Genomic DNA, 15,811 nt, shown 5'->3' on the forward strand with positions numbered 1-15,811 from the left:
ATTCCAGACATTTATTCTATAGAAATGATTAAGGATGTGTATGAAGATTTATTTATGAGAGTTTCCATTTAGTGTTGTTAATAATCTAAGCCAGGGAAATGGTTAGTTGAGTAAACTGGTATATCCATATAATGGAATACTATACATTTATTTAAACTGATGGTGTAGAAGAGTGGCATGTTAAAGTACACTATTAGACAGTATGATTACATTTGTGTGGACTGGAAAAGGAAACATTACAAGTAGTCATTGAGACATGGGATCACAGATGGTTTTCTGAGTGATTTAAATTTTCTCCTTATTTGCTTTTTCTCATTTGGCTCCAACAAATATTTGTAGTATTTTAAATTGGCAGTTATGTACAGAAGGAAGCTTTTGGAAAAGGAAAATACATAGGTATGATTATTATTGTGTAGTTGTATTAAAAAATAATCAGTGGGAAGTGCATGTGGCTCAAACAATTGGGCGCCTTCCTCACATGGGAGGTCCTAGGTTCGCTTCCCAGTGCCTCCTAAAGAAGATGAGCAGAAGGCGATGGAGCCATGAGGGTGGGGTGTGAAAAAGCAATATGCTTCTTAGCCTCCTTAGAAAAAGTGAACATTTCCAACTTGCCTGATAGAGACTAATAAAATGAACACCCTTTTACCCAACTTTCTCAAATCTTAAAATTTTGTCTTGTCGTATTTGCTTTTAGGCCTTTTTCTTTTTAATTTTATTATGGTAAATTATATGTAAAATAAAATTTGTTGTTTCTAAGTATACTATTTAGTCAAATTAATTATGTATATGTGTTGGGCAGCCAACACCACTATTTCCAAAACTTTTTCATTACATCATACAGAAACTTTGTATCCACTAAGGAATGACTTCCCATTTCCTCCTCCCCTCAGCCACTGGTAACCTCTATCCTATTTCCAGTCCATGGATCCGTGTATTCTAGATAGTTCATATAAGTGGTATAATACAATATTTGTCTTTTTTGTGTCTGGCTTATTTTCACTCCACATGTTTTCAAGCTTCATCCATGTCGTAAGATGTATCATCTCATTCCTTTTTATTGCTAACTAGTACTCCATTTTATGGATATATCATATTTTGTTTTTCCATTCATTTATTGATGGACACTTAGGCTGCATCTACCTTTTGGCTATTAACATTGTATAGTATCTAGTTAAATCCCTGTTTTCATTTATCTTGAGTATATCCCTAAGCGTAGAATTGCTGGGCCATATCATAATTCTGTTTTTAACTTTTTTTAGGAACAGGGCTTTTTTTTTTTTTTTTTTTTTTTTAAGATTTATTTATTTCCCCTACCCCCCACCCCCAGGCGCCCCTAATGTTTGCTCTTTGTCCATTTGCTGTATGTTCTTCTGTGTCTGCTTGTATTATTATTAGGCAGTTCCAGGAACCAATCCTGGGACCTTCCAGAGTAGGAGAGAGGTGATCGTTCTCTTGCGTCACCTCAGCTCCTTGTTCTGCTACATCTCTTACTGTTTCTCCTCTGTGTCTCTTGCATCATCTTGCTGCGTCAGGTCTCCACATTGGCTGGCACTCCTGCGGGGGTGGGGGGCACTCCCACATAGGGTGGCATTCCTGCACGGGTGGCAGTCCGCATGGGCCAGCTTGCCTTCACCAGGAGGCCCTGGGCATCGAACCCTGGACCCTCCTATATGGTAAACAGGAACCCAACTGCTTGAGTCACATCCGTTTCCCAGGAACAGGGCTTTTAAAAAAAAAAAAATCATTGTATAGTAGTTAGCTTCCTTGTAAACTAGTTTTCTTTAATTACATCTCCTACCCCAGAGGTAACATAAAATTAGGTGTTCATCTTTCCCAAAAATGGCTATCTATGTGACTATAAATCATGTATGGTTTAAAAAGTTTTTATACTTAATGCAAATCTTATGCTGGATTATAGTTTTCCTTCTGTAGCTTGCTTGCTCTTTTGCTTAGTACTGTGTTTGGGGATATATCCACATTGATGCACGTAACTGTATTTCATTCATTTCCATTTCTGTATAATATTTATTTCTGTAACCAGAAATTGTTTACATATTGATGGACATTTAGATGGTTAACAGTTTTTTCGATCTAGAAATGAAATTGCTTTATTGTAAGGGTATGTGTAACTTTACCTTTATTAGATATTGTCAAATTGCTCTTCTACATGTTTCTTGCATTTATACTCCCACGACCAGCAGATGTAAGAAATTTCTTGTTTTTGTTTTTGTTTTCATTTTCTTACCCATTTTGTATTATCAGACAATAATTTTTGCCGGTCTCTTCACGTGATGTGGTATTTCACTTTAGTTTGCATTTCCTCAATTGCTAGTAAGATTGGGAACACATTTTTCTATGAATTATATTCATATCCTTTGCTCATTTATATTGGGCTGTTTGGTTTTTTCTTATTTGTAGGAGCTCTTTATGTTTCTTTGTACTAATACTTTTTTGGTTAATGTGTATCACATACATCTTCTCCCAGTCTGTGACTTGTCTGTTAAACTTATTTTTGATATCCTTTGTTGACCACTAATTTTTTATTTTAATGCACTCAGATGTATCAGTCTCTTATTTTGTGCTTTTTTTGGTCTCAAGAAATTTTGTTTTATGGGTACTCAAATGTAAGTTTTATCGTAATTTATTAAGTAATAGTTAATTTTCATAGCTACCTCTGTTGCTAATTAAGTTTCCATATAAGTCTTCCCACCTTGTTCTTCAAAATTCTTTGCTGTTCTTGGTCCTTTGTTCTTCCTTATTAATTTTTAAATTAGTTAAGCTCCATGAAAAATACCATTGGTTTTTGAAATTGCATTACACTTATAGAGTAACTTGAGAAGTGCTGTCTACGTGATTGTTTCCAGCCATGAACATTATATAATATCCTTCCATTTTTATTCACGGTTTTCTTACTTTCAATAATATTGTCCTACCCCCTACCCCCACGGCTTTTCACATGCTTTCTGTTCTGTGTCCATTTGCTGTACATTCTTCTGTGTCAGTATTTATTTTAATTCTCCTCCCCCCTTGTGGCTTGCTTGCTGTCTGCTCTCTGTGTCCGTTCACTGTGGGCTCTTCTATGTTCTCGCTTGTCTCCCTTCTTTTTGTTGCGTCACCTTGCTGAGTTGGCTCTCTGCAGCATCTGCAGGCTGGGCGGCACTCTGCGGCGTGCAGGCGAGCCTGCCTTCAGAAAGAGGCCTGGGACACGAACCAAGGGCCTCCCATATGGTAGGTGGGAGCTCATCTGATTGAGCCAAAGCTGCTTCCCCAATATTGTACTTTTATTCATAAAGATTTTATATATCCTTCAGCTTTATTCTCAGTTGCTGATGTCGGCATTGTTGTAGTGAATGTACTTTTTTCTAATACACTTACTATTCAGATGCCTAGTGTGTCAGGATTGCTGTTCATCTAATTTTCTTGATCTTGATTCTAGCAATTTTGCTGACCTCTAATAGTTGATGGAGCAGAGCAGGTATAACTCAGTAGTTGAGAGCACCTGCTTTGCATGTATGAGGTACTGGGTTCAATACCTGGTACCTCCCCCCACCCCCTGCCATAAAAAAGAAAGAGCTAAAACTACTGGTAATTTAAGGATTCTTCTGAATTTTCTATGAAGATAAATATGGCTAGCTTTACTCCTTTCCAATTTACATACCTTTTATTCTTTTATCCTGTCTCATTGGATTAGAAATCTCTCTTTGCGTTTCTTTTTTTTTTTTTTTTTTTTAAGATTTATTTATTTCTCTCCCCTTCCCCCACCCTACCCCACCCCGGTTGTCTGTTCTCTGTGTTTGTTTGCTGCGTCTTCTTTGTTCACTTCTGTTGTTGTCAGCGGCACAGGAATCTGTGTTTCTTTTTTTTTTTTTTTGGTTGCATCAACTTGTTGTGTCAGCTCTCCATGTGGACAGTGCCATTTTTAGGCAGGCTGCACTTTCTTTCACACTGGGCGGCTCTCTTTATGGGGCGCACTCCTTGCACGTGGGGTCCCCCTAAGCAGGGGACACCCCTGCGTGGCAGGGCACTCCTTGTGTACATCAGCACTGCGCATGGGCCAACTACACACGGGTCAGGGAGGCCCGGGGTTGGAACTGCAGACCTCCCATGTGGTAAACGGACGCCCTCACCACTGGGCCAAGTCTGCCACCTGCATTTCATATTTTGAAGTTGTATTTAGGTGTATACAAATTTTGGTCTCTCTTCTTGCTGACTGTGTCCTTTTATTATTTGTTGTTTCTCTGTATGCCTATTCATGATTTTAACTTTAATTCTAATTGGTCTTTCTTTTGGTTAGTATTTGCCTGGTATTTACTTTGCTTAGTTTTGTTGTTGTTTGTTATTTTCTCTCCCCATTACACCCCCCCCCCCCCCCCCAGTTGTCTGCTCTCTGTGTCCATCCATGGTGTGGTGTTCTGTTTCCGCTTGTATTCTTGTCAGCAGCACCTGGAATCTGTGTCTCTCTTTGTTATGTCATCTTGCTGCGTGAGCTCTCCATGGGTATGGCGCCATTCCTGGGCAGGCTGCGCTTTTTTTCGCGCTGGGCAGCTCTCCTTACAAGGTGCACTCCTTGCACGTGGGGCTCCCCTACACTTGTGGACACCCCTGTTTAGCATGACACTCCTTTGCGTGCATCAGCACTGCACGTGGGCCAACTCATCACACGGATCAGGAGGCCCTGGGTTTGAAACTTGGACCTCCCATATGGTAGGCGGACACCCTATCTGTTGGGCCAAATCCACTTCCCACTGATACTTACTTTATATCTTTTTAATTTCAACTTCTTTTTTGTGATGTTTACATCTCTGGTGACCAACAGACAGCTTGATTATTATTTAATCCAACAGATAACCTTGGTCTTTTAATATATTAGCTTAATCTTTTATAATTGGCCTGAGTTTCAGCCAGTGAGTTTGGCTCTGCTACTTTATTGTGCATAGCATTTTAGCCCCCATTTCCTGGTAGGAGCCAAGCCCCTAGCCATTACTGCCTCCTTTAACACCAAAGGCCAATAGACTTGTGACTTCAGCCCTGCATGTTACTTTTCCTGTAGTGTTTCTGGACTTGAAAGATATTTTTTCTTTTTGTATGTTATCTACTACTATGATATGTTTCCAGCAAAGTGTATATTACAGTGTGAACTTATAATGCTGTCTTGATGGGAAGTCTTTTATAGCCTTAATCTCCACCTCTTGCTGGCTTTCTCCCTCTAGTTCCTTGCTAAAGGAACAGAAGCTAAGGAAGCAGGCTGAGTTAGAATCTGCAGAGTGCCGGCTCCAACTTCAGGTCCTCACCGATGAATGCACTAAGCTTCATGGTCGTGTCCAGGTAAGTTTGCCTTTTTTTTTTTTTTTTAAGGTACCAGCACCAGGGATTGAACCTGGGACCTCATAGGTGGGAAGTAGGTGCTCAACCACTTGAGCTGCATCTGCTCCCCAAGAACTTCTGTAATAGGAACTGAAGGCACTATTTAGGATCATCTCAGGTACAAATGGAATTTGCTACGTTTCTGAGGTCAGCTCTTTATTTTACTTCTAACTGGGGCATTGCCCAAAGCTTGCACACTTTATTTTGAATTCTACTGCAATCTAAATTTTAGAAAAAGTTAAATAGCCAGCTAATAACTCTGAACTTGCTTAAGTCATTTCACCTCTCTGAATCGCCAGTAAAATGAGGGTTTTAGACAGAACAACCATTAAGGACTTTTCAACTTTAATATTATATGATTCTCTGCTTTCTTTATTTTAATTTCTTATTGAAATAATGTGAAAACTATAGCAGTTCTAAAATTTATTTTCATATTTCAATAATTTTTCTTCTATGAAATCTTAATTTTAGGAATTGCAAAAACTTATTATGCAGCATCGGGATCAACTTATGCAGCAACCCAAGAACTCTCAAGCACATTTCCTAGGCTGCCTGCCCTTCAGCCAGGGCCAGCACAAGTACCATTTCCAGAAGTCTTTCACAGTATCTCAAACAGGGAACTGCCGGACCATGGCATACTGTGATGCTCTGAGCTGCCTGGTGGTGTCACAACCTTCTCCTCAAGCCTCCTTCCTTCCAGGTAAATAGTCCAGAACCTGTTTTTATGTATTTATAGATACTCTAAGTTGATGCAAAGATGTCTTTGGTGTCTATTTACTTTATTCGGTAAATTTGTTCATTAGGAGGGTGGAAATACTGATACCCATAGTAAAGTGGGAGGTGAGGTACTTGGAAGTGTGGATTATTGGTATATCCCAAAGAACAGGGCATCACTCCCTGTTTGTCCAATAAATTTACAGATTTATTTTAGTCTGGAAAAGTTTGATAAAATACTACCCCAAGAACTAATTCAAGTTGAAATAAGACTTAATACTTTCGGTAATTTTATTGTTAAATTTTAAATAGAAGGATTTGAGGAGTACTTTATTTTATTAATGCTATAGTAATTTTCTTTTAACATACTTTGTGCTCTGAGCTTACGTTTAGGTTGTCTTAAGTTTGAAAACCAGATCTCTGTGCCTACTTGATTCATTCCTGAATGTTGCAGATATTTGTTTCTACTGTGTTCAGGATATAATTTCTGCCAACTACCAGGTTCCTTTTCTTCAGCTTCATTTCTTCCCTTTTCCCACTTACAAGTTCCATGCAAACTTTACCATCATGTCCCCCAAATTTAATTATATATAAAGTTGGGAAGGGAATCACTTGATAACATTTATTTCTCTATCCACTGTCATTAGCTGTGAGCTGATAGGCTATCAGGAAGCTGGGATTGGAAACTAAGCAGGATTGTTTAGAAATGCACCTGTATACCATCCAAATTTTAATAAAAAGATTTGTCATCAAATAAAATCTTCCCCACAAATAGGTAAAATACTGTATTTTCTTTAATCATTCCCCAAATGGGCATGTTTTGTTCCCTTTTTCTTTTGTGTCTTTCTGTGCACAGCTAGTTATGCTTGATAGCTGGATGGTGCTGATTTGTCTCTGTTCCTCTTGATTAACTAGGCAGGTATTCATGTTCCCTTGTAATTTTAAAGCTCATAGTCTCCCTTTTTATATTTCTGGCTCTCTTAATTGTGTTCCAGAAGAAAATGCCATAAACTTTCTCTCACTTAGCTCCCTGGAGAGGCTGAAGGTATTATTCAAGGCTACCTTGAATTTAGGATTTGACAAATTCTGTTTTTGTGTAACTCAGAAAATAATACACAGTAGTAAAATCGTATCATCGTATCCTATTAAAAGAGTAACAAATTAAAAAAAGACAAATTTTTGGTATTTTCCCCCACCAGGAATGATATACATTGATTGCAATACTTGGGATGTCATGTCTTCAATCCATTTCAGACAGATGTAACATATTATGACCACCTCAGATAGCAGTTACTTACCTGCACTCTTTTTTTTTTTTTAAGATTTATTTTTTTATTTATTTTAATTCCCCTCCCCTCCCCCGGTTGTCTGTTTTCTGTGTCTTTTTGCTGCGTCTTGTTTCTTTGTCCACTTCTGTTGTCGTCAGCGGCACGGGAAGTGTGGGCGGCGCCATTCCTCAGCAGGCTGCTCCCTAGTTCGCGCTGGGCGGCTCTCCTTACGGGTGCACTCCTTGCGCGTGGGGCTCCCCTACGCGGGGGACACCCCTGTGTGGCACGGCACTCCTTGCGCGCATCAGCACTGCGCATGGGCCAGCTCCACGCGGGTCAAGGAGGCCCGGGGCTTGAACCGCGGGCCTCCCATGTGGTAGACGGATGCCCTAACCACTGGGCCAAAGTCCGTTTCCCCCTGCACTCTTTATTGTTCACTGTCTCTTCTGCATCTTGAGTGTTTATGGTTTGGGTAAAATGTACTCTTTCTCCCCCTCTCCCTTCCTTTTTTAAACTACTTTATTGAAGTATAATACATTGTACATTTTTAAAATACACAGTTTGATGAGTTTCAGCATATGTATAAACCTTGAAATAATTACCACAATCTAGATAATTAACACATTTATTACTCCACCAGTTTTCTCGTGCCCTTTTGTAATCCTTTCCTCTTTTCCCTCACTATCTTCCATCCCAAATAACCACTGATCAGCTTTCTGTCAAGATAAGTTAGATTGCATTTTTCTAGGATTTTTAATAAATGGAATCAGACAGTACGCAGTATTATTAATAATTTTTTAGATGCATCCATATTGTGTATATCAATATTTTTTTCTATTGATGAGTAGTAGGCCATTATCTAAATACAATGGATTTGTTTATCCAGTCACCTTTTTTTTTTTTAATAAGATTTTTGGTTTTTTTAATTTGTTTTCTTTCTCTCTCCTTCCCCACCACCACCACCCCACCCCACCCCCCCAGTTGTCTTCTCTCTGTGTCCATTCACTATGTGTTCTGTGTCTGCTCGTATTCTTGTCAGCGGCACCTGGAATCTCTCTCTCTTTTTGTTGAGTCATCTTGCTGCGTCAGATCTCTGGATGTGTGGCGCCACTCCTGGGCAGGCTGCACTTTTTTCATGCTGTGCGGCTCTCCTTACAGGGCACACTCCTTGCACGTGAGGCTCCCCTACACGGGGGACACCCCTGTGTGGCACAGCACTCTTTGCGCACATCAGCACTATGTGTGGGCCAGCTCATCACATGGATCTGGAGGCCCTGGGTTTGAACCTTGGACCTCCCATGTGGTAGGTGGGTACCCTATCCGCTGGGCCAAAGACATTTCCCTATCCAGTCACCTTTTGATGAACATTTGGAATGCACTGTGTAAAGAAATTATAAATCTGAGAATTTTTCTTTTTTTAGCAGTTTTATTGAGATATATTCATTTATCATACAGTACTCTGGGAAATTTTCATTTTCTTTGTTTGACCATCTATTTCCCAGGGACTTAGATGCCAGGAAAGGTGAGCAAGGGAGTTACACGTCAGTGATCTGTTTCACACTCTGTTGTATTTGGCAGGCTTTGGTGTCAAGATGCTGAGTACTGCCAACATGAAAAGCAGTCAGTACATTCCAATGCACAGCAAACAGATACGTGGACTGGCTTTCAGCTGTCGGTCCAAAGGCTTGCTGCTCTCTGCTTCCCTGGACAACACTATTAAGCTGACCAGGTGAGTGCTTTGGGGAGAAAGATGGGGCCAGGCTGCATGGTGTTGAACAGGATAGAATAGGATCTGAGTGTAATGACCTTAGCTTGTTTTTTGTTTGTTTGGTTTTTATTGTTGTTGTTTTATTATTTCTCTTCCCACCCCTCCCCCCCGCCCTGGTTGTCTGTTCTCTGTGTCCATTTGCTGCATGTTCTTTTCTCTGCTCCTGTTGTGAGCAGCTCAGGAATCTGTTTCCTTTTGTTACATCATCCTGCTGCGTCAGCTCTCCTTGTGTACGGCACTATTCCTGGGCAGGCTGAAATTTCTTTCGCGCTGGGCGGCTCTTTTTACAGGGCGCACTCTGTGCGTGTAGGGCCCCCTACGCGGGGGACACCCCTGCGTGGCACGGCACTCCTTGCACACATCAGCAGTGCGCATGGGCCAGCTCCACATGGGTCAAGGAGGCCCGGGGTTTGAACCGCAGACCTCCCTGTGGTAGACAGACGCCCATCCACTGGGCCAAGTCCGCTTCCCCTTAGCTTGTTTTTTTGGTCTGAGGTATTTTATTCTGAGCTCCAGGTCCATGAATTTAAAATGTATTACATGCTTTTAAAATTGGACACAGGGGAGCAGGTGTAGCTCAGTAGTTGAGCACCTGCTTCCCATGCATGAGGTCCCATGTTCAATCCCCAGTACCTCATTTTTAAAAAAAACGATATGTATAGCATTCCATTTCTTTCAAAATACATATGCCAAAATAGGACTTAAACTGTGCAGATGAAGGTAACACAGTAGGGATCGTGGAATAACAACCTGGAGCCTTGGTGCCTGACACCCTGGAACCACCATGCCAGCTCAGGATTGTTTCTTCCTGGTCTGTTAACTAAATAATTCTGCTGAACAGAAATGCTTACCTTTTATCCTCCATATGCTCTGCAAGTACTGTGAACCAGATCTGAGGGTGATCCATGCTATATCTTTTAGGAAGTAGCTCTAATCAGATGTCTGATACTTGACTTCATATCTAATTTCTGCTGCTAAATCTGGGGAAATCCTGATAGCACTATCAGACCTGATAAGCCTTTTGACTTTTCAAGAATACTTGAGCTTAATTTTGGCCAACACCTTAATGTAACATTGTGTTTCGTGTGTGTATATATATGCAGTTATTTTATAATTTCATTTTTTTTCCCCACAAGTGTAACTTATCTTTTTTTTAACTTCCCATTGACTTTTTTTTTTGTCTTTATTTTTTTAATATTACATTCAAAAAATATGAGGTCCCCATATACCCCCCACCCCCCTCACCCCACTCCTTCCCCCATAGGAACAGTCTCGTCCATCATCGTGAGACATTCATTGCATTTGGTGAATACATCTCTGAGCACTGCTGCACCTCGTGGTCAGTGGTCCACATCATAGCCCTCACTCCCACTTTCCACCCAGTGGGCCATGAGAGGAATACAGTGTCTGGTAACTGTCCCTGCAGCATCACCCAGGACAACTCCAAGTCCTGAAAACGCCTTCACATCTCATCTCTTCCTCCTTGAGCTTAATTTTGGCCAACACCTTAATGTAACATTGTTTTGCGTGTGTATATATATGCAGTTATTTTATAATTTCATGATCAACTATCTTCATCCACATTGACTAGGTTTTTGAAAGGATTGCCAGGTACATCGGTAACCAATGTGTGGAGTTTGTTTGGGGGGTCTTCATCCTCATTACATTCCCTGGACAATGGTACATGGATACAATGTGGGAAATTCCTTATCCCTTTGAGCCAGACAGCCTTGTTGAGCTTTTGTGTCAGAGCACACATCTAGCATTCCCATCTCCTTCATGGAAAAATTTCTGATCTCTTTGAGGGCCCAAGGGGCATGTTTCTTGGTGCACTTGTGAATGTTGATGGTATACTCACAGGTCACCGCCCTTAGCAGGAGCTGTTCTGGCCTAGACCAGATCAGAAAGGAAGAGCACAAGGAATTGTTACGTGTTCTTTTTCTTTTCTAAAGATTTATTTATTTATTTATTAAATTTCTTTCTCTCCCCTTCCCCCTCCCTGCTCCAGTTGTCTGCCCTCTGTGTCCATTCGCTGTGTGTTTTTCTGTGACCGCTTCTATCCTTATCAGCGGCACAGGGAATCTGTTTCTTTTTGTTGCGTCATCTTGTTGTGTCAGCTCTCCGTGTGCGCAGCACCATTCTTGGGCAGGCTACACTTTATTTCGCGCTGGGCGGCTCTCCTTCTGGGGCGCACTCCTTGCTAGTGGGGCTCCCCTACGCGGGGGAATCCCCTGCGTGGCACGGCATTCCTTGTGCTCATCAGTGCTGCACATGAGCCAGCTCCACACAGGTCAAGGTAGGTGGATGCCCTATCCATTGAGCCAAGTCCGCTTCCCTACATTTTCTTTTTTAAGCATCATCAAAAAATTGGAAGAAAAAAGATTATTAGAAGAAAAAAATATTAGTCGTAACTACCTCCAGGTGGTTGACTTATAATTTTTTTTCTTGTATGTATTTTCAAGTTTTTCAACACAGAATATTGATTACCTATGTAATAGGTAACTGTGGAGAAAGTAATAGAGGTAGGTTTGGGAATGTACTGTTCATATACCCTTTTCTTTTCTAACCATTTAAAAGGAAAAGCAGTGGCCCCCAAAAGCAAATATTTTGACATTAAAGGGGTTGTCTGGGCAGTTTTTTAAAGGAGACTGGGATTGCTCTTAATAAGGATTATTGACCATTTAAGCAGTAGTCTTTACATTTTTATCATATGGTTTATTTTCTTGCTGTACAGCCTGGAAACAAATACTGTGGTCCAAACTTACAATGCTGGACGCCCTGTCTGGAGCTGCTGCTGGTGTCTTGATGAAAACAATTACATCTATGCTGGATTGGTCAATGGATCTATTTTGGTATATGACCTGCGAAATACAAGCAGTCATATGCAGGAGTTAGTACCTCAGAAAGCAAGGTAGGGAGCCTGTGGGTAGCAGTTTTCTTTTGGACTTGTTACTGTATTAGTTAGTCCTCTTTGCAGAGCTGGCCTAGTTGCACTTCAGAATCAGTAGGATTCTTAGAGCTTGTCCTTATGATATTTCAAACAGTGGAAAGAAAGCTCTGCTACCAAGTATAGCCAGTATCAGAGTCATTCATCACCCAACACGGGAAAATGAAGTCAGTTCTGTATTCAGAACCCAGCTCTACTACTTTTATTAACTGTATGTCTTTGGTCATGTTTCTTGGCTTTTTGTGAGCCTCATCAGTAAAATGTACAGAACCACAAGCATAGACTTGCTTTAATAGCCATGTGTCCAGCACACAGTAAGAGATCAGGAAAAGGTATCACTAATAATTGTTAATAAAACTTTCCTAATCCAGAGCTTATGCAATTTGATCTAAGGACACCGTATTACTATTCTTTTTAATTCCCGTTGTGGGGTTGGGAGGTTTGTAAAGGATGGGTGCAGCCAGCACCAGTGTGCCTCCTCTGAAGGTGTTGAGTGTCGTTTGGGCATAATACTTTCCTCAGGACGTGAAGTTCTCAAAAGGTGAGTAAGGTCTGTGACCTGGGCCAAAATGATACAGACCTTAAGAGAGAATTTTCCATTTCCAATTTGAATATGTATTAAAAAGAAGATTTAATTAATTAAAGTAATAAATATTTTCTAAACCTAGGGTCAACACTTTAGGATTTTCTTATGTCTATGAAATTTCCAAGTCTTATTTTTTCATTGCTTATTATTCCCCTGGAATTGGATAGAGAATATTGTATATATGCCCTTTTGTTTCTACAGAGAGGGTTGGTAGTTCTTATCAGATGTCAGAGTATAGTGACTCACAGAAAATTTTTAACCTCTTCTACAGAAGTAGGAGGATACTCGAGGGCTTTGGGTGGTGGGTACTGGGGTCTGGAGTAGTCTTAAGCATCAGAATGTTCGGCATGGTTCCCTTTGTTTCCTTTCAGATGCCCGCTGGTATCCCTTTCGTACATACCCAGAGCAGCCTCTGCTGTATTTCCATATGGTGGGGTGCTGGCTGGAACCTTGGAAAACGCTTCCTTCTGGGAATTGAAAATGGGCTTTTCTCATTGGCCTCATGTGTTGCCCTTGGAACCAGGGGGCTACATAGACTTTCAGACGGAAACCAGTACCCGGCACTGTCTTGTGACTTACAGGCCCGGTGAGTGTCAGGGAGTCCCGAAGGGGCTTCCTGTGCTTGTTTTGGAGTGGATTCGGTGAGGGAAGGGAAGGAGAGCTTGGCCCTTACCCTTCTGGTGGCATTAGTAAGTTCCTCACTAAGCCCCCGATTATGTTGTAGCTCTAGCTACTTCTGTGAGGGTAGTAACTCCCAAGTTCCTCTAAGGAGTTTGCCTCCCTGCTCCTCACTTGCATGAACAAATTCTGTTAAGTCTTTTCTGGAAGTGAACTAGCCACTTTAGGAGCCCCTACAACTTAAAACAATAATGGAATCAGAAGGCCACAAGTTGCATGGCTCTCAAACCAGTTTCATTTCTCTTCTACCTTCCCTTCATATCATCTTAAAGAAAGACGAAATGAAAGCAGCCAAATAGGGTCCAGGGTAAGGTATTAGCTGTTCTGTGTTTTTTGGGGGGACAACAAAGGTAAGTAGAGAGAGATGGGCAGCTATGGCCCATGTGTGGGCCTAGTCTTCGCTACCTCCAGAACCAGAACTAGGACCCCTGAGAGCCAACTATGCTTAAACTCATGGCTTCTTTTTAGGCCTAAAGGTATGTATCTAAATTCCTCACGAATCCTAGTGATGGTCTAGCAAATGTTTGGTCAAAAATAGTCATTAAATTGCCCACACTTTTGCTTGTTGTGGGTAAATCTAATCATTCATAGTTTTGTTAGTGCTCGGAAACTTTCTCAGTGGACACTTGTGACCCTTCTGGTTCTTAGTCGTTGCATAGTCCTCTAGCTTCAATGCTGTCATTGCTGTGACTTGTGTGGAATGCTTGAGGTGGGGATCCCATTTTGTTCTCCAGCTTTAGTTTGCTTCCCACCAAAACCTGAGGTACATGTTTCTGCTTCTGTGAGAACATGCTTTTACTTTATAAAAATGTACAGTTCCTCACTGGGACTAAAAAGCCTTTTATCGGAAGTCTTTCGTTTTGTTGTTTTTGTTTTCCTTTTAAATTACTTTTTTATTATTGCACCAGAATTCTTAAGAGAGATAAATCCCCAAGCAGAGATCTGCCAGAATAAAGTGATTTTACTGAAAAGGGTAGTTCATTTCTCAGAATTGTTTTCCTCATAGGCAAAAACCCCTTGTAGATAACTTGCTCACCTTAGCCTAGGGCATCTGAATTTCATTTGTGCTATATAATATGTTATTGTTAGTATATTTGTTTTCTAGCTATTCTTGGTGGTTTAATATACTCCTGGCCTTAGTTGAGGTATGGGGGCTTGGTTGATTTTTTTGTATCATCCCCATGGGGCAGTGCTCATTTCTTTGTCCCATAGATAAAAACCACAGTACTTTACGAAGCGTGCTGATGGAGATGTCCTACAAACTGAATGATGCTGGAGAATCAGTCTGTTCCTGCCGCCCTGTACAAACATTCCTTGGGGGACCCACTTGTAAGCTTCTAACCAAAAGTGCCATTTTCCAAAGCCCTGAGAATGATAGCAACATCCTAGTGTGTACTGGAGATGAAGCGTCAAATTCTGCCTTGGTGAGCCTTTTTTTTTTTAATTCATATAAAAGTAGTTTTGTATAAAATGTTAGTATGAGGAGACTTGAATTTTTATACAGAAGTGTATAAGGCAAAAAGTCAAAAGTTCTCCTGCTCTATAATCCCACATTACCCACATGTGTGTGTCTGTGTGGTTTCTTGGTTTCTTTTTTTCACACAAGTCATACTTTATATACTGCTCTATAATTTGCTTTTTTCCCCATTTAAGATTTCTTGGGTATCTTTCCATTCTAATATCTGTAGAGTTACTCTGTTCTTTTTAAGTGAGCAGTGATCCCGGGGCCACATGGTACACATTTTTAAAAATAATAATAATAAAAGTACTGTTGAAATGCCTATAAAATAATTTATTCAGACATCAACTTCATCAATTCACGATGAAAACAATAGATGAAAAGTTAATGGGTAATTTTACAGTGGAGGAATCAGCCTTTTACCATCTGAGCCCATTGATCAATCTTGGCATCACTGTAAGTGGATAACCAGAAATAATAAGCATTTTTCATGTAATGCATTAGGAAGCATACAGCACCTCCTGTGAGAGATCTTTTTAACCTGAATCTAACCAAGACTTAGAAAAGCGCACTGTCCAATAGTTGCACTAATCATATCAGCACTTGTGATGTGGTTAGACAACTGAAGAAGTTAATTTTTAAATTTTATTTAATTTTAGATAAATATAAATAGCTACATTTGGCTAATGTCTACCATATTGGACAGTACCTAACTTTCATCTACTGGAATTCCAGGAGATAGAGGAATGAGAAGATACTATTTTTAAGTAATGAATATTTAAGTACATAGGAGTAAATGGCACAAAGTCAGCAAAGAAGAGTATAGGATCTTCTATGTGTTCTATTAACTTTAATTTTAAAAGTTTTATAAAAAAGAAATAGGATAGATGAAGCAAATGTGGCAAAAGCTTAACTGTTGAGTCTGGGTGATGAGTAAATATTCATTATACTATTCTCTCTACTTTTGAGTATTTAAATATTTTTCATAGTAAAAGGTTTTTAAAAAGGGAAAGAGCATCAGTTAGAA

The 15,811-nt window shown here is 40.3% G+C and overlaps 1 protein-coding gene across 4 annotated transcripts in view; it reads left to right on the forward strand.

Moving 5' to 3' along the window:
- Positions 1 to 15,811, forward strand: part of RFWD3 (ring finger and WD repeat domain 3) — a 47,229-nt gene that overhangs the window by 28,649 nt on the left and 2,769 nt on the right. For all 4 annotated transcript variants that reach the window (XM_071209080.1, XM_071209081.1, XM_004464776.5 and 1 more), the window contains exons 7-12: positions 5,211 to 5,325; positions 5,836 to 6,064; positions 8,925 to 9,075; positions 11,849 to 12,025; positions 13,019 to 13,233; positions 14,538 to 14,749. In XM_071209080.1, the coding sequence (XP_071065181.1) occupies positions 5,211 to 5,325; positions 5,836 to 6,064; positions 8,925 to 9,075; positions 11,849 to 12,025; positions 13,019 to 13,233; positions 14,538 to 14,749 (1,099 nt within the window). The remainder of the gene's footprint in view (positions 1 to 5,210; positions 5,326 to 5,835; positions 6,065 to 8,924; positions 9,076 to 11,848; positions 12,026 to 13,018; positions 13,234 to 14,537; positions 14,750 to 15,811) is intronic.

The sequence above is a fragment of the Dasypus novemcinctus genome, chromosome 18 (assembly GCF_030445035.2).
Source record: "Dasypus novemcinctus isolate mDasNov1 chromosome 18, mDasNov1.1.hap2, whole genome shotgun sequence".
NCBI lineage: Eukaryota > Metazoa > Chordata > Mammalia > Cingulata > Dasypodidae > Dasypus > Dasypus novemcinctus.